Source organism: Corvus moneduloides, chromosome 9, assembly GCF_009650955.1.
Source record: "Corvus moneduloides isolate bCorMon1 chromosome 9, bCorMon1.pri, whole genome shotgun sequence".
NCBI lineage: Eukaryota > Metazoa > Chordata > Aves > Passeriformes > Corvidae > Corvus > Corvus moneduloides.
In genome coordinates this window covers 29,877,314-29,903,943 of record NC_045484.1, presented here as the reverse complement: position 1 = coordinate 29,903,943, position 26,630 = coordinate 29,877,314, and the positions used below count along the sequence as shown (strand labels likewise).

The window sequence follows — 26,630 nt, the reverse complement described above, 5'->3', positions numbered from 1 at the left end:
ACATGGTGGTGTGATAGAGGCATTCACTTTCTCAGGTTCAGGCCAAGGTCAGGCCAGAACATGGACCAAGTTTATTTTTCTCGTGTAATCTGCTCAAGCTGTAGCCCAAAGGGGGCCTCGGAGTTCACTCATTGTGAGGGATTCAACATTAACACAGTAAACAGAGGAGGCAGAGAGGGACCTTGTTCATCCTTAACTGATTTGAAGTGCTTATCCCGTGTGTGGCAGATTGGGTGTTCCAGGGGAGGTGCTCAGGGAATTGGGATGACGTTGGTGGGATGTCTCATCCCAGGAGGGTGCCTGCAGCAACTCGGACATGCTCTTGGGGTACCAGTGAGGACCTGAGATGAATCTGTTGCTGGAAGCTGGGCTGGGAAGCTAAGCCTTTTCACTCCCTTCCTGTGGCAGAAGATTTGCCTCTCTAGAGCCTCTAAACCATCCCAGCAGTCAGTGTGCATGGCACAGTGCAATACCCAGGGATGCAGAAACATGGCACTGGGATGGACTGCCCTATCCTCATGTATTTAAGACAATCTGAAGATACCACAGCAGCCAGGACTTCATATTTTGGGCCATGGCTAGCAGTCTGGCCTGGGACAGTTTGTACTCTGACTGACTTTCAAGTTGGCAGGGAAAAATGAAAAAGGAAAAGGAATTCCACTGGCAGGGAGCTCTACATTAAAGTAAAGCAACTCAGGTAAAAACAAAGCCCATCTATTATGGTTTATGATGCATAATCATTCATTTCTTCTCTGTTCCTCCTTTGCTTGCATTACTGAAATGCAGAAATAAAGGGAAAAATAATGATGGATGGATTTTGGAAAAGTTAGAGTTCAACTCAGGATGGATGTGATCCCAAACATTTCAGATTCTTATCTCATCGTAATTGGAATAGCTGAACCTCTCTTGTCTGCAAAATTAGGCAAGGCATCCTGTGAGAATGGGCTCGTTTTCACAGAAGTTTAGTCCCCAGACACATGAAAGAATGAAAACAAGAACTGGAACAGAACATTTTAACTTTCGAATAACGGCCTCATTTGGGCAGTTTAGAACAAAACTTCACTGGAAGAGCTGAGGAGGAAATTCTCGCTGCCAGTGTGCCCATCCCTAGACACATTCCTCCACCGAGCACACGAATACTTATCAAAAATGATAATTTATCTAAGAAACTCCCATTCTGTAGCATTCAAAAGAAAAACAGAAAGGGAAAAAGTACGCGTGGGCAGTAGATACACTGTCCACTCTTCTAACGATGAAGAAATCATTCAGCCAAATCCACATGCCCTGCTAGATCCACCTTTGCTCTTGAGCAACTCTGTCTCAACTCTGTCTATTCTGGCTTGTCATGATGAGTGGGAGAGGGATGGGTGACTTCCTCCAGCAGCAGAATCTCAGGGCTGGAGCAATTACAGTGTTAGACTGAAACATCTTGGTTTTAAAGCTCCCTGAGGTTCAACAGAGAGAGAGATTCATTCTCAAAAGACCTGGTATCTCCACTGATTACAGAGGGACAGTGAGGATTTTAGGTTCATCACTGGTGTCTTGTTTTAATGCCTAATGTTAGATGGGGTGAAATCCAAGTCTTAGTCCACGTATCACATCAGCATAAATCTGGAAGAAAATTTGCTTTCCTCCCCATTCCTTGCCCCAAGCAATCTCTCTTGACATTCTCCATCCTTACAGTTTTATCTGGCTACTTTTTGTTTGTTTTTTTGAGTTCAGAAGCCTGTAAAATCCAAGAGCTGCTGAGTTATCCTTGTGTTCCTGCCCTTCATCCAGTTCGTTTGCAGGAGGGAATAATGATCTGTCACCAAGGTAAATTCACTGCCCGGCAGATAATGCCACAGTGTTTCTGCTGCCCATTTCACAGTAAGACATTCTTTTTCAATGATGCTGCATCTCTGTTCTCGTGGGAACAGTTTACGGCTGACATAGCAATAGTAGTAATAACAGCTTACATTTATATTGTACATGGGATGATCTTTATTTCCCTCTCCTAACAGTGGACGGCTCCCAGTCCTACTGCAAATCCATCCTTCATGGCCATGGCAGACAGAAATCTGGGTTCACTAATACTGGGCTGCCTCGTTCCTCAGCTGCTTGCTTGGGTTGTCACATCCTTTCTAGCCCACTTTGTTATTGATTTAAATGGAGCCGTGGGCCACTACCCAACCACTGCTCTAAGCCTTCCCTCACAAAAATCTGTGGGGATCCCCTCCTGCCTCAAAACCACAGCCACCTCAGTCTGTCAAGCTGCTGTCCACCCTCTCCTGCTTCTCACCTCTTCCCTTCCTCCTGCAGCTCCAGCTCTGGCATGCTTGACTGTACGATAAAATTGGCTCCCCTCTGTATGGCGTGGGGGACATGGCCAGCTCCCTGCATTCTGCTGCTGGAAACTTCCTGAATGCGAATTCCCCGATTCTGAAAATCAGGACTTTGAGGTCTAACATGTGGGAAAATTGCAGGAGGTCTGCAGTGCAAAGCTGGTCAGGTGGGGACACCCCCCAAACACCAGCAGGTTTTCAAATGGAGATGCAGCTGTCAAAGAGCCTTCTATTACAGATAAAATCTTAAGAGTAAGGAATTAAAGCAGAAAAATAACAGGGACAGAGGTCTGGATTCTCTGAGAGTGAGAGTGTACAGCTACATAAGCAGCATCCCTCTCTTATGATTCCGGGAGAAGAAACACCAGGAAGGGGTTTGGCCCATCGTGGGCTGAGAGCTGGTGTTGACACCCCTGCACCTGGCTAGGGCAGGGGGACTTCTGGGGTGCCACGGTGGCCCCATGGGAGGGCACACCACAGACAGGGTTAGGGTGCTGGCCATATGTCCTGCACAGGCCAGATAGAGAGAAGAGAACTATTCGGATACTCTGGAGCAGCCCTATCACTTCCTTGTGCCTCCCCTCACCAGGGATGGGAGCGAGGTGCCAGCTCCTCATCCCAGAGTGTGGCTTGCAGCAGATCCCCTTGCTTCAAGTGCAAGTGAGGGAGGGCGGGAGGTAATGATTAGAGACACTCTAAAATGATTGCATTAATTGAATCTTATGAAAATGAAAAACAATGGCAGTGGGTAATAATAAAACCCCACTGTAACCACGCACATCTCTTGTTTACTAGAAAGTGCTTCACTGACTACAGATTTACTCTGGGGCACAGCAGGAAACTTTTCTCCTTTAAATTTAATCAGCCCCTTTTTTTTTTTTTTCTTTCAGAGAAAAATACCAGCTATCAGATCTGTGCTTCCCATCCACTCCTAAGACTCCTCAGTGCAGTGCCTGGAGGTGATAGTGTGAGCTCACTCAAGAATGTGAAGGCATTTTATAAATCATTTGGTTCCAGCAGGAGGGGGAGAAAGGGAGAAGGCAGAGGGATGATATAGTTTACAGCACATTCTCAGCAGTCACTCCCAACTGTCAAACTTCAGCATTTTCTTCAGTTGCAACAGTGGTTAACAAAAAAATGTTAAGACAGCAGACATGAAATGCACATAGTAAGCAGCACATTTAATCAACTGGCACCTTCCTACCACCCCACCGCCAAAATCTATCTGGACACTATCACAGCCCAGAAAAAAAGTTGTACAAGTGAAGATAGGGCCCTGAAAAAAGGAGCAGAAACGAACAACACAAACTGCTGTAAACAACTTGCGGCGCCCTTCCTTGTGCCAGATAACAACAGCAGAGTCAAAGGAGTGTGTTAACAAGTGTGGCTCACTCGCCTCACCTTCCTCCTGCCCCTTTTGCCATGCTCACTTCCTTGGCTCCTGGGAAAATATTTGGGGACCATTGCAAATAAAAGTCTCCTTCTCACTTTCCAAGAAACGGATCTGGTACTTTTCCATTTCAGTCACACCAGAGCCAGGCTTCAGAGGGGATTTTATTCTCACAACTCTACGAGAGTTCCCCTAAAGTTTCTTTCCAGTTCCTAGCTAGCAACTTCTGCAATTAAAAAGTAGTACCTGCCATTAACAAATAGTATCTAATTATCTATGGAAGTGATGAGGCCTTTTCTGGGAGCCTGCTCTCACAAAAGTGCCCTCCGTGACAACAGCTACAGTCCAGTATGCTGCTTTCAGGAGCTGTGTGTTGCCCTTCACATGCACCTCCCTGCTGGTGTACAAAACTCCAGGTTTACAAATTAAGGCGACTTGGAAAGCACCTGATTAACCCATGAATCTACAATACAGGCAGACAAACAGGTTTTTTCTGTGTGCAAACCAAGTATGAGTATGAAGGTTTGGATCCATTTGAAAGAAAACCACCTTGTACCTGTAAAACCACAAGATTCATACAGGCAGAAACCAGAGGAAGATGTGAAAAAACGACAGACCTTTTCATAGTGTGTAGATATATTTGGAAAGGTATGGAGCCAACAGAACACCTCTTGCACTGGTCAGGAAGTCAGAGAAAAAGAACACCTGAGTGTGAGCGGGAAAGTGCAATCCCTTATCTACACTTGGACATTCCTGCCTGGATGAACCAAGCTCTGGCTGCAGCCACAGAAGTTTAGGTGCTGGTAGTTCAGGTACAGTGAAGGATAAGTGTGTAAGTAGGAGGAACATATGGCTTGCTAAGAAGTGCCAGACTGGCTGGGGCTGGGGTCACAGGGAATCTCTGATGCCCTTGGGTGGACTCGTTGGAAAACAGAAAGACACCCACGCACACAGACACTGCTGCCACTGCCTCCACCTCAAGCCTTCTTCCCCTCTGACTTCTGCAGGAAGGGAGCCAGCACCTCCCCAGCTCGCCTGCACAGCACAGCTCCCAGCACACATTTTTAACTTCCAGTGGTTTGACCACAGAGGGCAAAATTCTGGCCAGGGAGCACTTCCGATGGCAGGAGAGCAGCGGTGAGCCAGCCTGGGTTTCGCTGCTGTGATCTCTGAGTGGAGGGTTCCCACTCACTGCCACACTGCCACAAAGAGACACCACCTAAATAGATGTGGAGTAATGAGTACTTCGGATAAGTGACTGATTTCAGAGGGGGCTTTTATCCACAGGCCCTGTATTTATAGTTCAAGCCTTTTCAATTAATACGCACACCCTAAAAGAATTAAACTACTAATTATCACATTTTACCGTGGTTCACAGAACTTTCATCAGATCTAGTAAATGAAATCACAAGTTCAGCAGAGGAAGCTTTACTGCGCCAAATTATGTCAAGGGTATATCATGTTGATAATAAAAGATCACTTGGTTGGAAGCCTAACCTAGAAGGTTGGGGAGGCGTAAAAAGTTCACATTTTGGATCATGCTGCTCTGGTGTGGGCGTTTTGTGGTTTTTTTCTTAGTTATTGTGGAAGGCAATTCTCCTGCAAGTAAAATTTTCCCTTTGTCTTACATTACCGAGCATTAGGGAATTTTTACATAGAAAGACAAATAGAAAGGTTTGGGGTTTTGTTTTGCAAGTCAGGCCTTGGCACCACATCCTCTTTCCACTAATAAACTCCCCTCTCCACTCAACAGAAATTAAACGATGCCCATACCACAAATAAACTCCTTTCCCTAAGTGCCCAGCTTCGTGGTGGGCAGGGTGGTGTTCCAAAGCATCCTTCAGCCTGTGGTCCGCTCCGGCGGCCGCAATTACTCTGACGCAACCCAGCTCTCAGCTGTTAATTAAACAGCAACTCTCTCAAGAAGACAGACATTAGAAACAGTTGTAGGGAAAGCTGGAGGTTGCTCACAGCTCCAGCTGCCCTGTCCAGGATCCTGGAACATGGGACATGGGTAGCAGGGGGTGCCATGGCTGCCTGCCCATCCCAGCGCTGCCACAGAGGAGGGGGCAGTGACCTGGCACTGAGGTGCCCTCAGGACAAAGAAAATCCTTGACCCTGCAGAGGGAAGCTCAGGAGTTCCCTGAGAGGCTGCTCCTGGCCATCCCATTTCCAAGCTGCCCTCTAGATGGCCCTTGCTGTTATCTCGTGGATAAAGATTCATGGGAAGGAATGGAATGGAGCCACAGAATAAAAATATATTTTTGAAACGACTTAGAATAATCGCAGCTGTATTTATGCACCTTATCCATTGGAAAGGTTCATTGCCTTTTTTCTGTACACACACGGAGAAATAAAAATATATACTCGAGCCGCATTTTTATTTCTCCTCTCCTTTGCAGCGTTCAGCCACTCCAAGCGTAATGAACGTTTCATGTCTTTCAAGCACTGCTTTGTCATGCTATAAGCATTCATTTCATGCTTTGAATATTTCCTGTCATACTTGCCGTGGATGAATTTTTGTGGGAATGCTTTGCTTGTGAAGGTTAATGGTTAGCAGCAGCGAAAACTGAAGCCCTCTGCCAATCCCCAAGCCTCAAGCACTGCAGGTCACTGATGAGAAGGGTCTCCAGCCATCCCCAGCAGTGGCTGCACAACTGACCCCACTGACGTTCCCGTTTCTCGCCTGACTGACAGTCAGTGCCATTTGCCATCACTGGATTCCCCCAAGAGAGTGCCAGCCACTGATAAGCAGGCTAAATCCTCAGCCTACCAGAGGACCCACTAAATCCTGGAATGGTGTAACTGTGCCTCGCAGTCTGGACTCAAAAGAGGATATGGTAATATAGGGAAAAACGGTGTTTTCTTTCCTAATTATTCAGATGATTCTTCATGACAGCCATAAATCTGGATGGGAAACACACCTGGATGCTGCAAAGTTTCAATTCTAAATTATTATGATTGAAATACTGTATTTCTAGTTCTTTTTGGGAATGTAATGTAATGAAATAAGATGAGAGAAATGCAAGACTATATCACACATAAGCTAAATTTATAACCAGACATATCTGCTTTTGTTTCCTTGGGAAACGCTGGCTCTCAGAGCTGCCTACAGGCACTCTCAGGGGGTGATGAAACACAGGTTGGACCTCAGCAGACTTTTCTTGGCTGATGGGTTCTGTTAGAGTCGACAGCCTGTCCTGCCCAGTCCCAGGGAAGCCAGAAGAGACCAACCCCACCAGTACTCCCTGACTCGGCCACAGCTTCCAAGCCTGGACAAATTTCCCCACTGCTGTTCCCAGTCATCAGACAACGTGATCCATAAGGGTGCAAGTCTGTTCAGAATTTGGTCCTGGCAAGTTACAAAGGTGCAAACAAGCTGACATCACCAGGAGCTCTGACTTCAGCGCCAGCGATGAGATTCCTTATTGGAAATGCTAAGGGTTTTTTTTTTAAAAGCTTTTTCTGAAGAAAGTTAATTTTAGATTAGTCCCTCAGGCTGTGATAACTCCTCAGCGTGGCTCTGTAAACAAGAGAGGAGAGTCTTCTTGCATTTATAAGATTCTGATGCAAATAATCCCATGAACAAGAACATTAATAAAAGCTGCCGTTACTGTATTACTGCCTTTGCAGCTGTAACTGATAGAAAACTTTCTCTGCAAGGCTCAGTTATCTCCTGAAAATGAGGTGTTTCAGGAATGTTAGTCATCTGAGACCACGTATTTTCTAACAGCACCAGTTTCAGCATTGTGTGTTCAGAGAACTGCTCGTGTCCTTGCACTCCTCAGGTGGGAGCTGAGGGGCTTATCCAAGGACAAAGGAACCTCCAGACACCTCCAGCACCTCCTTGGTGAGTTGGCATCAAGCTCTGTCACTGCTCTGGAAGCCTGTGAGGCAGCTGGACTCCACCTGAAGCAGTGGAGACGAGAGGTCAGGCATGGCCTGAGCATAAGGGATGGCCTTGGAAGGCAGAACATTTCCACTTGTTAAAAATTTGGCTGTGGAAGGACCTGGATGTCTGTCAGCTCCCATTTAACCTGCAATGTGCCTGAGTGATGGGGACAACCACAAAGAGCAGTTACTTGTTCTCTGCTTGGGAGGAGAGTTTGAAGGGTGAACTCTGAGTCCGAGAAGAGTGCCCAAGCCTGGGATCAGGCAGGCACCACTTCCACTGGCCAAAGCTATCCCACTGCATGGAACGCCAAATTTGGGACCAGAAGGAAAGCATTCACAGAGGGACTGGACTCTGCAGCCTGTTAGTTAAGGCAGAGGGATCTTTCCACATATAATCCCCTCCTCCCTTGCAGCCAAAGCTGTTTCATGCCTTCCGTGACCAGCTTTGCCTAGAGAAGAAGCAGAAACTTCTCTGCATTTGTTCCCACTGTGGCCTTCTCTTTCCCCCACAGCTCAAAGACCAGAATTTCTTCCTTTCTGTTTTTAGGCATGGAAAAGTAAGCACATACTTAAACATTTTTTTCAGGTTTAATACTCAAGTCCAACCCTACTTAAGCAAAGAATTCACAGATGATATTTACAAGTCCAGTGTAATTACTTCAGGGCTGAAAAACGAGTTCTGCAAGTTACGGTGCATCATTGTTTTTCTCTTCTCTTCTCTTTCTTTTTTTTTTTTTTTAATGTTTCAATGAACAATGTGCCTTTCATTTCCTGCAGTGCTGTTAAGGTACTTGCAGCTCAGTGAGACGGCATTAAAGCTAAAAAGCATTTGGTTTGGGCATTACACATTTTTATTTTTTAGAAAAATGCCTCTCCCTCCACAGAAATTGTTTGAGCAATGGATTTGGCACACGTTTGTAATCAGCTGTAATAATGAATGCTGCCCTGCTCACTTGAAATGGGAGAATTTACCAACTTCTTTAAAAAGAATTCGCTCATCTACAATTAAAGTGCTGTGCTACCAACTCTGAGCAGCCACCAAATCACAGCCCCGCCCCGCTCGAGAGGCACGAGCAGCCTGTCAGAAATGACACAGCATTCTCCTGCTTTTGCACAGCACACCTTGTGTGCACCTTTACGCTGCACTTACTAATTCACCAGTGCCACCACATCAAACACAAACACTGCCTGACATCCATTTACAGACAGCAGCAGCACAGCTCTGTGCCACGGTTATTAACCACTCTGTGCTACATCCTCCCTGCCTTTCTCCAGGGTTAAACTCCTGATGGAGCAGAGTAGGGTCCCACTTTTAATATTTTCTGAAAGCCAGAATCACAAATATCCCCACTTTGCAGACAAAAAGACCAAAAGGTTTTCCTACAAAAGTTTAAAATAATCCTACTTACAAAAAGAAAATCTAGCTAATAGTTGTTTCCACGACTGAAACTGAGAATAAAAGCCTGAGAGAGAGTCCACAGCAGTGCTGAGCTGGGAATTCAGTTGTTCCTGATCCCCAGGCATGTGGTCACTTCACTACATCAGACTACCCATTTTGTCATCCTGACTTCACTGAAAACTAGTTTGTTTATAAAACACAACACCAAACCAGTGCATTTAACAAGCTTTTAAAATCAATAACCTTTTTTTTTTTATTTTGATTGGGTGAATTGCAAAATCACTTTGCGGTGCCAACTGAAATGAAGCTTTTACATACCATTAGGCAACTACAAAAGTGGGGAATTTTCCACATGGGTGTTCCACCCAGCTGGTCAGAAAAAATCCCTCGTTTGAGCAAAATATCAGGGCATCGAAACATGCTCCTGCCTTTCAGATGAAGTTGCTGGCCTCTTTCATTATCCCTCCTGCAAATTTCCTCACCCATATAACAAACAGAGGAATTCTGGATTTTCTGCCTCCCCCCCAAAAGCTGTTTCCCATGGTGACAGAGCAGCACTGTGCACACCCTGTGTTAATTTTACCCCCAGCTCCAGCACAAAACATCTGGACCCTGGACCATCCATGCACCAATGAGCCCTGTCTCGCCTGCATGTTTGCTTTTCATGGCCATCAAGCTGCATCTCTCTCTTTAGAAATAATTAAATGCTGAATATTTCTGTTAAATATTTGCAGTGGTGACTGGATGACTGCCTAAAAACTATTCTGGCTTAATGAAGGCTGAGGGAAAGGCCAGAGCTGGTGTGGAAGCCACCACTGAGATCAGAAGATGTCACCATCTTCCCTGTCTGTGACGATTCTGCTCCAGAAAATGCATCAGCAAATCCCACTATTATAAAACAGGAGTGGCTCTAAAAGAGAGAAGCCTTTTTTCCCATGAACTTCACTTCAATGAAGGTTAGACATATAGGCCTTGCAAAACAACACATACAATTTAGAATGATAAATTAAAATCTGTAGTAGGAGGCCTTCTTTTTCAGGGCCATATAGTTGACCCTTCTGAACCTACATTACTCAAGGTATGCAAAATATATGTGTATAATAAATAGCTCTAGAATTTATGGAGTGGAACAGAAAGGATATTAACAGGCAAGTAGAGAGGCTGTATAACCCTCACAAGGCCTTTAAAGATTTATTTTTTTAAAATGAAGGAATGCAAGCATGGAAAAGGCAGCACTGAATCGATACAGTTCTTTGTGCCTTCCAGAAACACATGCAGAAATGCTTCCAAACCTGCCCTCAATCTGGTCACTCCACTGTTGGCATCAGTGGGAATGAGATTATTCATGATTCTATTTTTTCTTCGATTAAAAAAAACCCAAACATACATACATATATATATACATATATATATATATTTAAAATTCCTCTCTGTGTGGGCTCATTCCCACTCTCAGTAAAATCAATTATGAGCCTCCCATTGACTCCAGAGGGGTTTGGATCAGGCCCGGTGGAAGTGGGTCTACAGCAAGTGTAGAACACCGCAGTTAATATGATTTATTGTGTCCGTTTCTGTGCGTGCAGTTTTTCATTTTCTAAAGCCTGCAGTTTTGCTTTCATCCTCACGTTCAGGAGATAAGAGCTGCAGATCTGTGTTGATCTACGCCGGGTACCCCGGAGCTGGGGGCTGTGTGTGCTGGGAATGAGCTCAGCGCCTGCCCGGGGGGAACGAGCGCTTCAGGGCCAACACTCTGGGTTAGAAAATCTCCCACACACGCACTGCAAAAGGTGCAGAACCAGTGAGGAGGCTGCCGCTGTGGTGGGGAAAAATACCCTTTAGTAAAAGTGAGAAAAAAGAAAAAAAAAGAAAAATCCTTTTCCTGTTTATTTTAAAAAATTAAAAAAAAAAAAAAAAAAAAAAAGTACCTTTTGCAGGTCACCAGCAAAGTTCCAAGAATTCACTAAAAGATTGTTTTACAAAGAAGAGTCAGGCTCCAAATCAGAGATATTTCATTTCACTAGGCTCTTAGAGATTCTACATTATTAAACACTGACATTGCTGCTTTTCGGGGCAGTTGTTGAGTAGCAAGCTTTGTTAAAGACTAAGAAACTGCAGGGTAAGAAGAACTGTGCTTTAATAGCTGCGAAAGCATAGTATCTAAACACAAAATAATAACATGCTTGGTGCCTAATACATTCTAAATTAAAATATGATTTAATAAACAGAGGCAACATATTCCCCATAAAAAAAAAAAAAATAGCAGAATTGGCAGAACAAAAATCACAGTTTAGCCAGTTCTTCTCTTAACCTTGCAATCCTTTGGCTACAAATTAGAATTTCTGTGAACAGGATTGATAAGGGAAATTAGGCGCTGTCTTTCAGAAACAACAGCAATGTTTTAAGACGGTATGTTTAGAGATGAACAGCACAAAATCTATCAAAATATGAAACCTTTCATATCTAATGGGAGGAAAATACAGGAGACCCCAAAGCCAAAATCTCACCAGTCCAATGAGCTCTATGTTCTATGTCCTGTATCTCATGCTGGTAGTTTAAAGGTTTTTATTTACCTAAACCTCTTCTTCTTCCCTTAGTATTATCCCCTGTTTAAACCCTAACCCCAAAGCAGTCCGGATGTGAAGGTAGCCCCTCAGCTTCACTGTCCCTTGCAGCTTGTTTGGCTGCTAATGAAGCCCCCAAAACTCTCACTGAACACACACACAGCTGTAGGGGTTTAAGGCAAAGCTCTGTGAAAGGGAAATCACACGTGCATTATTACAGAGACTGTATTTCTACATGGATTTACACATCCCAGAAATGGCGACAGGGTTTCAGAGGCATAAACCCTTTGCACAAATTCTTTTCTGTGTATGCAGAGTAGACCCCAAGTACAGTGGATAACCAAATCTACATTTAGGTCTTACAAAAAAAAATCTGGTTATGGACCAAAAAGTCAAGAAAAACTGTCAATAATAATCATCCCTTTCACTTTGGGAGACATTCTAAGCCCTACATATAAGTAGTAAAACAAAACTCAGTTGCCAATGGGCCAACAAAAATTGTTGAGGTCTACCTTAGCTAAACACAGAAAGGAAGAGAAGCTGTTCCATTACACACATATTCATCCTTTCACGTACAGTCCCTACAGAAATCCACTATTATTGAATGATTTTTTTTTTCCCAGGCTGCTTTACAAAGCAAGCCATTGGTTCAGTAAAAGCCATTGCTTCTACTTTGAATCTGTCCTGGTCCAAGGAATATGAGTTCTCCCAAAAGTCCCAGCCCTGCTGCTGCTTCCACTCCAGCCACTGCCTCTTCAGAACACGGAGAGAAGCACCAAGGAGCTGTAGCTGAGCCTCCCTGATCTGTTTTCCTGCAGTATCTACTCCCCTGAAGGTCATGACTCAAGGCCCAGGGACTGAAAGCCTTTGCTATGGAGGAATAAGGATAAGGGTTGCATACAGCAGGCTCTTTAATGGCATCTCCCTAATTAAAATTATTTTTAAAGGGGGGAAAAAAAAAGTCTCTCTCCAGAACTGGAGAAACAAATGCTACCTTAGATTAGTGAAACAGTAGCATTTTAACTATGAGGAGAGTGCACAACCTCTTTGTAGCCTTCCCATGTCAATTATTCTGGATCATCTTTTTATATTAGACATGGGGGAAAAAAAAAATCTTAATAAATATGGGCTGTTTTAATATCCCAAAGCAGGAGCAGCAGGTAAGAACTTACCATTTTCTGGCTGGTCCTTAATATCAGCTTCACTTGGCTGGCTGGGACTTTCAGATTGACTTGAATCTGAAAAACATAAAATACAGCCAAAAATTACAGGGTCTGCTGTGGAAAATAGATCAGAGGCGCCAGACTTCCTCAAAAGGCTGAGAGTACAAACTGAGGACAGGAGTGTTGGTTGCACTAGGACATGATAATGTAAAAGTCCCGTGCCTAGGTAATATGTTTGCTAGCAAACAAAAAAAAAACCAAAAAACCAAAAACACCAAAAAAAAAAAAAAAAAGGAATCTTGTTTACGGCACTGCACAGAGTGCTTGGGGTGTGTGTTGGCATAAATTAAGCTTTGAGAATCCTTCTTTTTAAAGAAGGCATATTTAAACGACTCTCCTACATGTTTTTTATAATGCAGCCTCTATGTTGTATACAAACCAGAGCCTTACTCCAACACATAGTAAAGTCTCAAAACATATCTCCAAGCAGGCATAGAAAGGTAACTAAGCAACCCTACATAGTCGTGGAGATTGTTGGCTACACATTTCTGGAACAAGATCTGCAAAACTGAGGGAAGAGCTGATTTTCTGGCGTACTTTCGCAGTGGTTACAGCACTACGAGATCCCTAAAATGTGCTGGTGGTGATTTGCAGTGGGATAAGTGAGACCAGATAGTGGATGACCTGCTTTAGAACTTGTGTAAATAATCCTACAAACTCCCAGCTAACGCTCTCCAATGAGCACAATTTATTTGCCTAAAATAATAAAATGACCTATAAATGGGTATGTGTAAATACGAGTGTTTTGCATTTTTTACATGTTATTAACTCTACTTTATGTGAAGATGATCACTCTTTGGTCCAAAAATTATTCTTAGTAGAAGCTTTAGTCAAATAGTGTTTTCCTTCTTAATTATTTCGGTCACTATGAACTAGGAAAAAAAGGTCCCTTTACCTGTGGGAAAAAGTATTTTTTAAAAAAATCCCCCAAATTACTGGGTTTTGCAATTAATACAATTTTTTTTTCCTTTCCCCAGAAATTATTCTGTAATTTATTGATCCCGTAGAAAAAGTTTTTGCTGTGAAACAAAACTTAGGTGATGAAACCACTTGCTACTGCCTCAAAACCACCCCTCATCGTGGCAAACCTATTTTCTGACTTCACCTTGACTTTGCAGAGTTTGGAATTAGCTGTCTGAAATTCGACCACATTTCAGCGAGAAGTCAATGCAAGATCAAAAGGTCACGACACTTAACTGTGATTAAATTGAAAATCTTACTTCTATTGCAACAGAGTCATAACACCACCCCTTCTTTTTCTTTGAGGTATTAATAGTGCTGGAAGAAGCAGTACTACTAGTGACCTTGGGTCAAGCAATGCTAATTTATTGCTTTAAAAAGGTTCCTTGCTTTTAAGCAAATGAAGATTTTAATTACCGCAGAGCACTATAAAGAAAATGCCTATTTTAAATATTCAAATTTTTTTTTTACCTGCTGACTGTCTGCTTTAGGTATCATTCAGAAGCTTAGAGGACAATCTTGTATAAATTAAAAACTACAAGTAAAAAAAAGCACTCACAAAACCAAATTTAATAAATATCAGAATATAAACACTCAAAATATTTAGCAAAGAAAGCTTCAGTCGTGATACTTCTATTTAAAATCAATGAAATTCCCCTAAAAACTGATATATACCTAGTGTGCCCCAGAATCCTTTTCCTCTCTTTTGTATTTATTATTTTTAATAATTTTGCCAATGAACCTCAGGGGGAAAAAAAAAAAAATCCTCACTTTTGCAATTTTGTTTTAAATACCGATCTTCTGAATTCTCTCTCCCTGAAGCTGGAATCAGTGCTAGCAGATACACTATGGGGTAACATGCACAGTGCTGTTGTATTCTGGAGACTCGATTTTGGCAAGAAGTTTCATGTTTCCGATACCACAAAGGTAGACACAAAGGTAAAATATTAGGAATGTAAAATATTTAGTTAACATTCAAAGTCAACATTCAACGGATTTCATTTTACAGGGCGGGCATTGGGCTTTTGCTTATTTTTTAGGTTTGTCTTTCCCTCCAGCCAGCCATGGCTCAATCAGAGTTTGGGCTTTATGTTTCAAGTAGGCTCGGAATTCCACAAAAATTTATAGATTTGGAGAAGTTCCTGCTGAAATGTGCGACTTGGGAGCATGTTTCCCTTTCTAAAATTTGAAACAACCTGGGCAGGCGGCGAGAAGGCCGCGGTGGCAGCCGCGGGAGCCGGGCTCGGCGCTGGCACCTTGGCTCCAGCACAGCCCTGCAGCCGGTGGGCAGCACACACAGCCCGAGCTGCTCCTGGCTTGGGAGAAACAAACAAAGTACTTTTGTCTGCGTTGAGTGCTGTTTTTCCAACACCAAGGCTAGTGGCACAAGAGGGGCTCCACTGGCCGTAGGACATTTGTTTGCACACTGAATCTTTAACTTTCTCCTTTTATCACCTTGGCTCCGGCGACAGCGTTTTTCCTAATTCTGCTTCCCTGCAACCCGCCCCTTCTGCTAAAATTAAATATTAATTTCCACGGAAAAGACAACACAGCTTTAAAGCAGTATTCTTCATGAAGAGGCACAGGGCACTAAAATGCAGGATGAGGTAGAATTAAAGCCACTCAATCCTGCGGTGGGGATCACGGGAGGCTACTGAAAACATGGACTGGGCAAGCGTGTGCTCAGCATTGTTATGCAAGGTGGCATCTTGTGGAAACCCCAGATAAGAAGACTGAGTTAAGGCACTTAGCCAAAATGTTTATATGCAGAATTTTGCTTCCCTGATTTTATTCAGATGCCGCAGATGATCCGGCACATATAAATGTGCCGCCACATGGTTAAGGGATTGGCAAAATCAGAGCCGTTGTGTTTTACAGTCTTGCCTAGGACGAGGGAGTCTTGCTCAGCCTCCACCGCTCGCTCTCTGCTTTTTCAGCAGTTGGCACTAACTCCTGTCGGGGCTTTTTTGTTGTTTTGCACATGGAAACTTTCAAATTCCAGTTTTCTGAATGTTTAGTGTTTTCTGGGCTCGGCTACAACAGGAGGGGGAAATGTCTGTCCTGCTGAGTCAGTTAGCCAAACAGGTGACCGGAGGAATAAATTAATTTTTGCCCATACATAATAGATATAAATGGAAGATCGTTTTCATAAGCATTTGCATTAAATCAATAAAATCACTTACTATAGAGCAGTTTAACAATTCATTTGATTTTCTCTTTTCTATATATTTGATAGCCACTCTGCAAAACAGTATACACTTTATGCCTATTTTCTTTAGCAACAACACTGCCAGTTAAATTCTACCACCTGCAATAATTAGAGCCATTGGAAAACACACAAAACAAAATATACAGTAGATGCGAGCCCCTCTTGAATCCATGGCCCCCTGCGGCAACGAGTTTCATTGGTGCCTTAAGCTAAGGCTGGTAGGAAGCCAAAGAATCTGTATATTACAATAAAGTGCATGTTATTAAGGGGAGGATTTAAATGATTTCAGATGGAGTTGGAAATATTATAGTGAGGAACCACTATTAAGATTGCTGATTAAAAAAAAAAAAAAAAATCACCAAGGAATCTAGTTTTATGTTTAAGGAAGCTTAACCTTGAATATCACAATGGGTTTTATTTGGGGGTTTTTTTAGTTAGAGAAAAGTTAGTGGTTGGAATTTTTAACCCTGAGCTAGCCGGGGTTTGAGCAAGTCTGTGCGCTGGGCCCAAGGTACCTGGGCAAGAAAAGCTCAAGGGGATCTGGTGCCAACCATAACCATGGTAAACAGGAGCTAAAAAACATGTTGAAGCTATTTTACTCTCTACTTCCAAGAATCAATTATGATGAAGGGATAAAGGAAAAAAAAAAAACCCAAACAACAAAACAGGCTAGTTTTTCAAAGTAGCATTTTCTATCAAGTTTCTAATCCCTGCTCCTCTTGGATCTGTTCCTTAAGCATATGCTACCCCAGCACGACCGGGCCCCAGATCTGCCTGATCCCAAACCATACGCAGGCAGGGACCTCCAGCTCCAGGACGGAAGCTCTGGACTTTTCAGTCTGCAGTTTTCCTTTTCAGCTGCAGCAGGAGCACAGCTCCAGCTGGGCTGCACGGCGGCTGCATGGAAGCAGGGCTGGCGGCACTGGAAGGGAGCGCTCCATTGTTTGGAAAGAATAAAACCTTCCCAGGAAAGTCTGGCCCGTGGACAGGACCAATGTCAACAGACTGACAATGTTGTTCTTTTTTGTAGACCGTGACACAGACGGTGAAGTGTTGTTGCACTTCTCCACCAAAAAAGCCTCTTTCGAGTGCCATGGCCCTTCCCAGTGCTAAACCTCTCCATGGCTACCTGACTGGGGAGATGGGACACTTTGTGGAGCACTCCCAGAAATACACCGTGCTTTCCAGGGTGGGCTGAATCCAGCCTGGGATTCGCTGGGGTGGCAGTGACCCTATTTACTGTCTGCTGGTCTGTGCAAACCCAGTGAATGGGTGCCAGGATCATTTTTTACCTCTGTAGAGCCGCTCCCCAGCAGAACCTGAGCCTCTGAGCAGCCCGCGAGCTACCACAGGTGGAGACACATCTATCCTGGAAACAGTAAAGGTGATCCCCGCGTAGTGCAGGAAAAAAATGACCGGCGATGCCAGATGAGCAAGGCAGCACTGCCACTGCCCATGCTGAGCCTGCTCTGCAGTGAAATACAGCAGGTTCCTCTCCTTCACCACCAGCCCAGCACCTCGCAGAAGCACCACAGAAGTGCACAAGTTAAATTTTCCATTCACATCATGTTTTGGGGGTGGGGGGAATATTGTATAATAAACTGACATATTTTATTCAAGTTTCAGAGTCCTATTTGTAATAAAAAATTTATATGGCTGGGTTGTGTTCATGCAATAAATTTTTCATCTATAATTTTGGGCATGGATTCTACCAAAGATTTATATATGTTAAAAAAAAAAAAAATCTAAATCATGCTCTTTTATATACAGTCTTATGTGGTGAGCTTACGGGATTGACAAACAGAAACCAGCACCAGGACTGGGGCTTCTTTACACTCACTTTCCCTTCATTATACATTATAATATAAACACATAGGGGTCGCTCCATATATGCTACAATTATTATTTACGGTGATTTTGGTGGCTACTAGGATTTCTTTAAAGGAAGGCCTGGCTCTCCATTTTACTCCAGCCATCTCTTTCAAGTCAACTTTTATAGGGAGTTCAAAGTGCTTCATTATCATCCACCTCACCATCACACACGTACACGCCCACACCAGATTCCCAGTTTTATTCCATACCCCCTGCACCGTACACCCCATCCCCACGGCTCCCCAACGAGGTTCTGCAGTGGTAAAATCCCTGTGGTGCCAGCCTGGTTTTTTTTGTTGTTGTTGTTTTTTTTTGGTTTTTTTTATAAGGCGAGGACTCTTAATTCCTGTACACTGGGAAAGAGATTATCTTTGATAATAGAAATGTAAATCAAAGCTTGCTGTTGTTTATTCCAGACAGACATTTGTGTGTTAAGTCTGTTTATCAGGCAACACTTTGTCTAAGCCAGGAAGTAGTCAGCCTTTGTAACAAGATGTATGCAAATGATTTTCCCATCAGCCCCTGCCACAAAACTTTTGTGGCAAAAAAACCCTCCTTGTTACTTCACCAGTAAGACGCTCCTAAGCTACCCCGTAAGCAGACTAGCAACAAAACAGCCAGCTAGACTATGCTGATGAGTTTGAATGAGCCCAAAACATGTGCCCACAGTCTGTTGCTCGGTATTGTAAGCAGACTTTGTGTATTACATCTGTTTATCAGGCAACACTCTGTCTGCTGGGGCGGCTTTGTACCAAGGTGGACGCAAACAAAGATCTCCACAACTCCCCGCCTAACTTTTTTTGGCTGCAGAAATTTCCCATTACTTCCCGCTTCGCTGGAAATAAGAACACGAAACTTCACCGAGAGGCTGCGAGACCCTAAAGCTCTATCAAAATGGTTTCATTTTAAATCAACTTTCTTTGTTCTCACAAGCCCATAAATGATTTACTGCTATCGTGTGATAGCCTAGAATGTGGGGAATCTGTGTATTCCCATATTTGTTCCTTGATATTACAAACAACTATTTGATTCACTTCTAAATGTTTGTTTTTAAAACAGTTTACAGCCTTTGATTCCTGCTTACTGATTCATTTCTGGAACATTTTCTATTTATTCCTTTGCAGTAGCAAACGTTAATTTTGACTTAATTCAAATTGTCATCAAAGGCTTCCTTAAGAAATCCCACAGCACAGATTTTATTTGTTATAATAAAATATTCTTAAAGTAAACATCGTTCGACTGTGTTTTTTTAATTCCAAGAGATACAAAAATCCGTTACCCAAAGGATTCAAATTGGTTCAGCCCTTTTTCCTAGACAAAATAAACACTTTAGGACTTTACTTGTTTGTATTCTCCTCAGTGGTGCTGTATGCATCACCAGCTAAAAACAAAGAAACTTTTAGCTGCTCAGACAAAATGCAGAAGCTCCCCAAACAACGAAGCGGGGGGGTGGGGAGGCATTCAGAAAGTCTGACAGTCCATTCAATATAGGGATGATGGCCATAATGCATCCAGGGTCCCCTTGCTAATTAAATATGCATTGGCACAGTTTTGATCAATGCAAGCCATGGATCAGATGACACACCTGCAAAATCTTGAGCCCAGAGCTCCCAGGAAAAGGAAAATACAGGCTGTCTCCTTATCTTTGTTTTCAAAGGCTCTCAATTTCTGTGCTTAGATATCTAATTTAATTCTCTCACCCCTCAGCAAACTGGATTACGAAAGTCAATACTGCCATTGTGCATCGACAGGAACACACAGCTTTCCTTTTATTCAATTTAGCCATGACCTTTAGACAAAGATAATGACAACTGTCTAAAAGTAAGGTAAGGCCTTAAGGAAGACCCTGCTGAGGGGCCCCTCTCCCTTTCCGTGGCTCCTCCAGCCAGGAAGAGTCCACCAGCCATGGAGAAAATCCAGAAATAATTTCCCTCCCCAGACCACAATGACCAGGAGTAGCCTGGCGGAGCAGCTCCCTCGGCCACCAAGGGCTCTGTCCCACTCTGAGCCCCTGGGACACCTCGACACCAGAGGCCAGACCCTCAGGAGCCCTTTGCCAAGAGGTGGCCACGTCTCCGGAGGAAGCGCTCTCCTGCCAACAGCAGAGCCCGGCGCTCGCACGAGGAGGGACCACCCTGTCCCCATTTTTCCTGTGGCTGTTGGGGACACAGTGAAATGGAAGTGTCAGAAGAGTAGCACCAATTTCTCATTTCTGGCTCTGGTGCTCGGGAGGAACTGCAACCCTAGAGCTGGGAACACGGCGCAGGGAGCCGCACGCACCCGCGCGGCGTGGCGGCAGGAGGAGGAAGCGGCACGCGGATTTTCCTGGAGCTGAGCTGGAGCCAATGGAAATGACATTACTTTCCAATAGGTCTCGCATCAATATTTTTAGCAGCCTCCCTACAACGAGATAGCATCTTTCTAATACATCTGTAAAGGAAGGACAGAGAACATGCTCTCAGCTAACGAACAGCTATCAGGCAATAATCCACTTTGGTACCTGCAGATACAGGTTGTACCTGAATCAGTGATTGAGGCATATAAAAATTCATATTGATTGAGCAGCCCAGCTCCACAAAATGTGGGCTTCCATGCTGCACAGGGTTTTAATTCTGCAGGAATTTTTTTTTTTAGCTGCATTTAAAAATACACTTGGCATTTCTAGCTGTGGACCAATATTTTTCTCATGTCTTTTTATACAGATTTGGAGGGAAAGATATTTGTAATGGAAAAAAAATATGTGCAAAGTTGGATTGCTAAGTTTCTGTAATCTTGGGAAATGAAAAAAAAGCAGCCTATGTAAGAGCTACAAGAAACCATATGGATCAACAAGAGCTGCCCTCATATCCCTAGGAAATATATATTAACCTACATTTCATCATCATAAACCCCAAAATAAAAAATCTAATTAGAGTCTCTACCCTCAGATTCACTTGTAGAAAATTTGCTTATCCCCCTCACAAAATGATTTACAGTACTTACATCCATTTCTTCAGAGTGATTTAAATTTATTGAATCGTTTCAATTTTTAGAGAGCTTCCATTTGGATCTGTACGGGTTTCTAGACATATGCAGTGCTCAGTTATTTAAAATTAATTGCAGTACAATAATTTTAAATTGCTTCACACTATACGAATCTCAAGTGCTTTGAAAAATTTGAACCATTCTATTTAGAAGCCATCAAACTTCTGAGCACATGCATCAAAGAGTTGTTTCAAAAGCCAAAGGGCCGTCCTGATGATCCCAAAGTGCAGGTGAGCACGGCTCTGGGCATGCTCAGTGCACATGGACCTGAATTTATAGAACAATTCAACAAATTTTGCCCGAATGTCAATCTTTAATTAACAAAAACTGATCCTGTAATAATTTCAAACCACTAAAAAAATTCTAGAACTAGAAAAGCACTGTTATAAAATAATGGCATACATTAAAACTATTATTACTTCTAATGTATATTTATAGAACATCCTTTTATCCTGAAAATTAAAACAGCTTATTAACATTAAACTAAGCTTTACAACACCTCTGTGGGAAAGGTGAGCATAACTATGCCCACTTTATGCAGGGATGAAGGAGGCACATAGAGGTTAAATGATTTACCTTGAGAGGCACAGTTACTAAAAGGAGTAAAAAGCACGGGGCCAGGCTCTCGAGCTGTGGATAACAAAGTCTCCCTCCCACCAAGGCAGCCATTACAATGGCAGTGGCAGTGCCCACTTAGGAAGTCTTGAGCTATATTATGTAGAAAATTACTTGGTAGAGTGGGTCCAAAGCCACCTAGAAGGGGATATTTCCAGTCACTCTCAGCTTTTGCTTCACATGCCTTTCTTTTTCTCATTAGGTGTTTTGAAAAACAAGAAATAATTTCTCTCCAAAGTATTTTCTATCTCAGTTTAACAGAAACAACAACAGTATTTAGGGAGATTTAATAGCTGGTTTTGCCATGCCTGACTTCATGTACAAAGGCAAGTGGAGATGAGCCTGTGTGATGAGCAGATCTGGTAGCTTTGGTCAAAGACTCCAGGTTCTGCTTTTGTGCAGTTTTACCCTGGTGAGTAAACCAACATCAGCAAAGCAGGATTATGTCCACCATATGGTGAGACTCCATTGGCGGTCGAACAGCCACCCAATTAATCTCTATCCCCCACCATCCCCTTGTTATTTATTTATTGTGACAAACTCATCCTTATGGGACCCTAGGCGGGGAGCTGCATATTCCCAGGCTATTGGCGGCAGTGCCCATCCTCATCCTTTATCCCAAGCAGTAGCTGGCGAGCTGGCGCCTCTCCTCTGGCCAAGGCGCAGCGTGCTACATAAGGTCACACCCAAGGAGGATCTCTAGATTTTCTGGAGCAGACGGGAATAAGGAATTTTTCAAAGCTGCTCTCTATCAAAGAGCCAAATAAACCCCTGACAATGAGCACAAGCCTCACAAACTGCTCTCCAGAGCTGGCCTTTCTAACACCACACGGATAACCAGGCTGTTTGTGGAGACCATCAGAGTGCTCCTGTATTTCAGTCTGTGCCTCTTCCTAAGGTGTCTCCGCAGCCTCAGCCATTCAAGACTTCATCAGCCAGCAAAAACAAAGGAAAACCTTCACCACACCAACAAACTGGGCAGGAGCCCCAACCTCCTCCTCCTTTTTCAACCTCACCCGCTTCTCTTTCCTCTAAAGGACAAATGCAAAATTTTCCTGTGATCAACCAAAAATTCAGCTAGGAATCTGTACATCCAACGGAGTGAAGAATACTTTAAAAGAACTAATACCTCAAAGAATGGGCCCATTTTCCCTATTCAGGATTATTCTATTTCACACAGGGAAAAACGATGTTGATAATAAAAATATGTGTGACTATTTAAGAAATAAACAGAAGATGAACTAATACTCCATGGAGATTCTGTCAATAGCAGATTAATATCAAGTTACAGATGAGGCAGTCTAAGCAAAGTTTAGGTACTATTTTTTTATTGTAGATCTACACTTGCAGTCCCGTTTTCACAACTCTTTTATTTTGATGTACCTGACACTTTTCCTCTTGGCTCTCATTTCAGTCCCTCTTAAGTACGTATTTGGTTGTAGTGGCCAAATTTTTTTTTTTAATTTTTTTTTTTTTTTTTGTTCTGGCAGATGTCTTTTCCTTGTTCTGTGCACTGCGAGGAGTTCAACGTGGCATGTGAAAAATTTCCATTTCAGGTTTTCTTAAGCTAGATACAAAATTAAACTGCTGGCAAAAATACATAGATATATAAAATTATACAGCAGAAAAAGCTGCTCGATAGCTCCCCATCTTCCCTTCCTCCCTTCCTTTTGCCTTTTTTTTCCCACAAATAATTGCAGAAATATTGCCATCAGCCCAAAGCCTTTCTCCAAGTGAAAAGTCAGAGGGTTTTGCCCACAAAGAATTGCCACTGAGTGTTGCTTCATGGATCTGTTTCTACTCTCACAATATTGTAGACTGCGAAGAAGAACTGAGAATTACCATAAAAATCGGGACGTGTTTTGTTGCATCAGTATCATGTTGGCATCAACACCACAGACTCGGGCAGAAAAAAAAGCAGCCTTTTGGTAGGCAGCCTACTTGGTCTGTGTTTCTGCTGTGTTTGTAAGCCATGCAAGTGGAAGAGAAAGTTAAAACTTGGAGAGAAGTAGCATCCTGCAGGCTTGGTACGAGTTACAGCAAAATCTGAGGTACAACCACCATAAATCCATAGAGAAATGGAATTATATCTACACCTCAAAGGACAGTGGATCATTATAAATACAGGAAAGACTTGGGTGTATATATAGTTGGCCCCCTGAAAAAATATTCAGCATAATGTGTTGACACTGAAAATGCAACCTAAAATCCATTTTCACTTGGTCCCAGTCCTGCAAATCTAAAATTTTGAGGAAGGAATTTAAAACCAGAAAAGTCCAGAGCTCTCCAAACCCGTAACTACACTGCGTAGACGAAATTTTAATCAAACTTTTAAAGCCATGGTTATGATCTGATGAACAGACAGCTTGACTTGATTACATTTTTAAGTTTCAGTTTCTATTTCTGTTTTAAGACGAAAAAGATCATAGAGTGTCAGAAATTTGAATACTGAATAGCAAAAGCTCTTGCAGGTTTAGAAAGCATATAGAAAAGCTGGCAAAAGAAAACGCTATTCCATTGCCACCATCTGCTTTCTGGCATATTGAAGAAACTTTACTAACAGCAACATTTTCTTGCATTAGAATATCTGCTAATTAGTTTTGTTGTAATTTTTTTTTTTTACATTACCTTTTACACAGAAGGCAAATAGCCAGTTTTTTTGGCTGGCTACACCTTACACCACGTCTGATAACATTTTCACATTAAGTTCAGTTTACCTCACTTTTTTTTTTTTCTATCAAAATCCTATCTTTAGCATAGTCAAAGCCTGCAAAAACTTTGCCTTGCTGAGACTAAAGAAAAAAACATCAAACATACGAAGTGTTAAAAATCGCTGAATAACTCAAAGGAAAAAAGATAATTTTGAAGGCGTTTTGGCTGAAATCTATTTTCCTTTGAATTGCATGAGTGTTTTAAAATGTTAAAAACACTACAGAGTGACTAATGAATGTAAAAGAATGATAAAGAGTATGGGTCCAGTTATCAGTGATGTGCCTAAAACAAAATAATTTTGGACAGTCTGCCATGCAAATATTGACTAAAATGTCATAAATAATGTCTGCAACAAAGGGAATCCTGCAAAGGAATATTCTGTTGTACTTAATGCATTGTAGAGTGTGCCTTTTAGCAAGCAGTACGTTACAGAGCCTGAAAACTTCAGTTGGACAAAAAAAACCCCTTAAAATTTCCCAGATAAAAACATTACTAATGTTTATTTTTTTTTTTCCAGAAACAGACCTTCCAAAAAGTTAAAGGTGCAGTGTTACATTTGGGAAAGGGTTCACTTAGAAACTGATTTTCAAAAGAAATGAGTTGTCCAAAAATTACGAACAGACCAAATGTAACCACCTCATTGCCTTACAACTACTTCCTCTGCCATTTTTAACAGTATTTTCACCCATTTCTCTGCTGGCAGGGAAGAGGCTCTTTGCAGGTCTTTGTCAGAATGTACTGAAATCAAATGCAAAGACATTAAGTTGACCACTGCCCTGGGCCAGAGCTGAGAGGTGGCAAACCTTCTGCTCCAGCACTTCTTAATTCTGTCTCACTTCCAGAGTCCAACTGGCTCCACGTGAAGGGTTAGAAATAAAAATGGAATCCTGTGAGAACGATGGCAGCACACAGAGTGGGCAGGAAGGGCTCCAAACAACCTTCAAAATCACAACATTTTAGTAGTTTTTATTATTTTTTTAGTAGCATTGGAATATGATGTCAAAATGAGGGATGTTGCATTGAGAACTCGAGGTTACCTACATCTCCACTGACATGCTGTGCTCTGTGTAATCACAAACAACCCAGTCACTTTTTTTTCCGAAAGTCTACTAAAAAAATTGAACAATCAGGTCTACACGAAAACCTTCTGCATGTGTTTTCCAAAATTTCATTTCTGAGAAAAATTTCACAGCCACAGAGATGACAAAAAGCAAAGATACTTTACATTTCTAAAGCATCTTTCATCCAAGATCAAAGAACTACATCAACAATAATTCTCAAAATACTGCTTTGAAATAGAAGTACTAAAAGGAGTACTATTGAATGTATTTTATCTTTATCTAGCTTGATCTATTTTCTTTATAAAATGCTGGTTACTGTAGCATCTCTCTAGGCAGATGAGGACTATAGGTTAAGTGACTCGACCAGAAACACTTACTAGCTCAGTGGAAGAAGTGACAATGCTCGCATTTGGGAGTCAAGGATTCTAAACCTTTCATCCACTAATTAAAAACATATATAAATGTAAAACTAACCTAGGGAGCATGAAAACCCCTCAACCATCATGTGATCGAGGTGCCACCAAGGCAAGTGAAGGATCTGGAAGCAGCAGCACACAAACCAGCTGGCAGGACACGCTGTGGCAGCGTGGATGGACGGAGCAACAGGTGTGTGACAGCAACAAACTACATATGAAGAGAACAAGTAGGCATTTGCTGTTTTTCAAACCTCTTGGAAAAAATTAAGTCAACTTTCTCATCAAAGGTGAAAAGCCTTCCCCCCTGAAACATGCACAGAAGTGCTGCCTGGTCTCCCACGGAGGCTCAGGAAGAGCAAGGGTTTTCCAGCTGCGCCACAGGTCACCCACAAAAAGATTGGTGGGCTGTGTGGCAGGGTCTGAGGCCGAAGAATTTGTTCAACACGAAACTCAGAATTATTTAAAAATAAATTACAGGCTGTGTTACAAACTGTGTAATTCAGCCTTTGGGCCAAGATAATTCTTGACATAACCCAACTGGAATTACACTGGGGATAAACTTAGCGCAGTGTGCTTTCATAAGGCTCCTTTCTTTATCGTTCCTGCAATCAGGTCGTGTGGGGCTCTAACTGATAATCTCCTGCTTGCTCTGTAACATGGATGAAATGTTATCGACTGTTCTGCCGCGTCAGAGAGCAGCACACGCTCTGCCAACGTGCGCAGAACCCACTGCTGATAAAAGCAGCCCCTGTTTGGAGAGGTGTGCTTTACAATCCTTGTGGCTTTTTGCAGCAGAGGAACTGTTGGACAATGAAGAAAAACATTTCAGCTCCCCTGAAAGTTTGACTGTTCCTTTTCAAACAATACAACACAAGATTCGGGACATACTGCTGACACAGCAACATCAGTGCCTCAAAGAAACTGTGGGAAATGTCAAATTTATGGTCCTATGGGTGATTGGTGGAAGGTT

General features: G+C 42.6%; 1 protein-coding gene across 20 annotated transcripts in view; it reads right to left on the bottom strand.

Moving 5' to 3' along the window:
* NFIA (nuclear factor I A) overlaps positions 1-26,630 on the bottom strand; it is a 350,471-nt gene that overhangs the window by 101,491 nt on the left and 222,350 nt on the right. For 18 of the 20 annotated variants that reach the window (XM_032118438.1, XM_032118436.1, XM_032118437.1 and 15 more), the window contains exon 3: positions 12,741-12,806. The exons of the other annotated variants lie outside the window; for them this stretch is intronic. In XM_032118438.1, the coding sequence (XP_031974329.1) occupies positions 12,741-12,806 (66 nt within the window). The remainder of the gene's footprint in view (positions 1-12,740; positions 12,807-26,630) is intronic. 20 annotated transcript variants of the gene reach the window in all.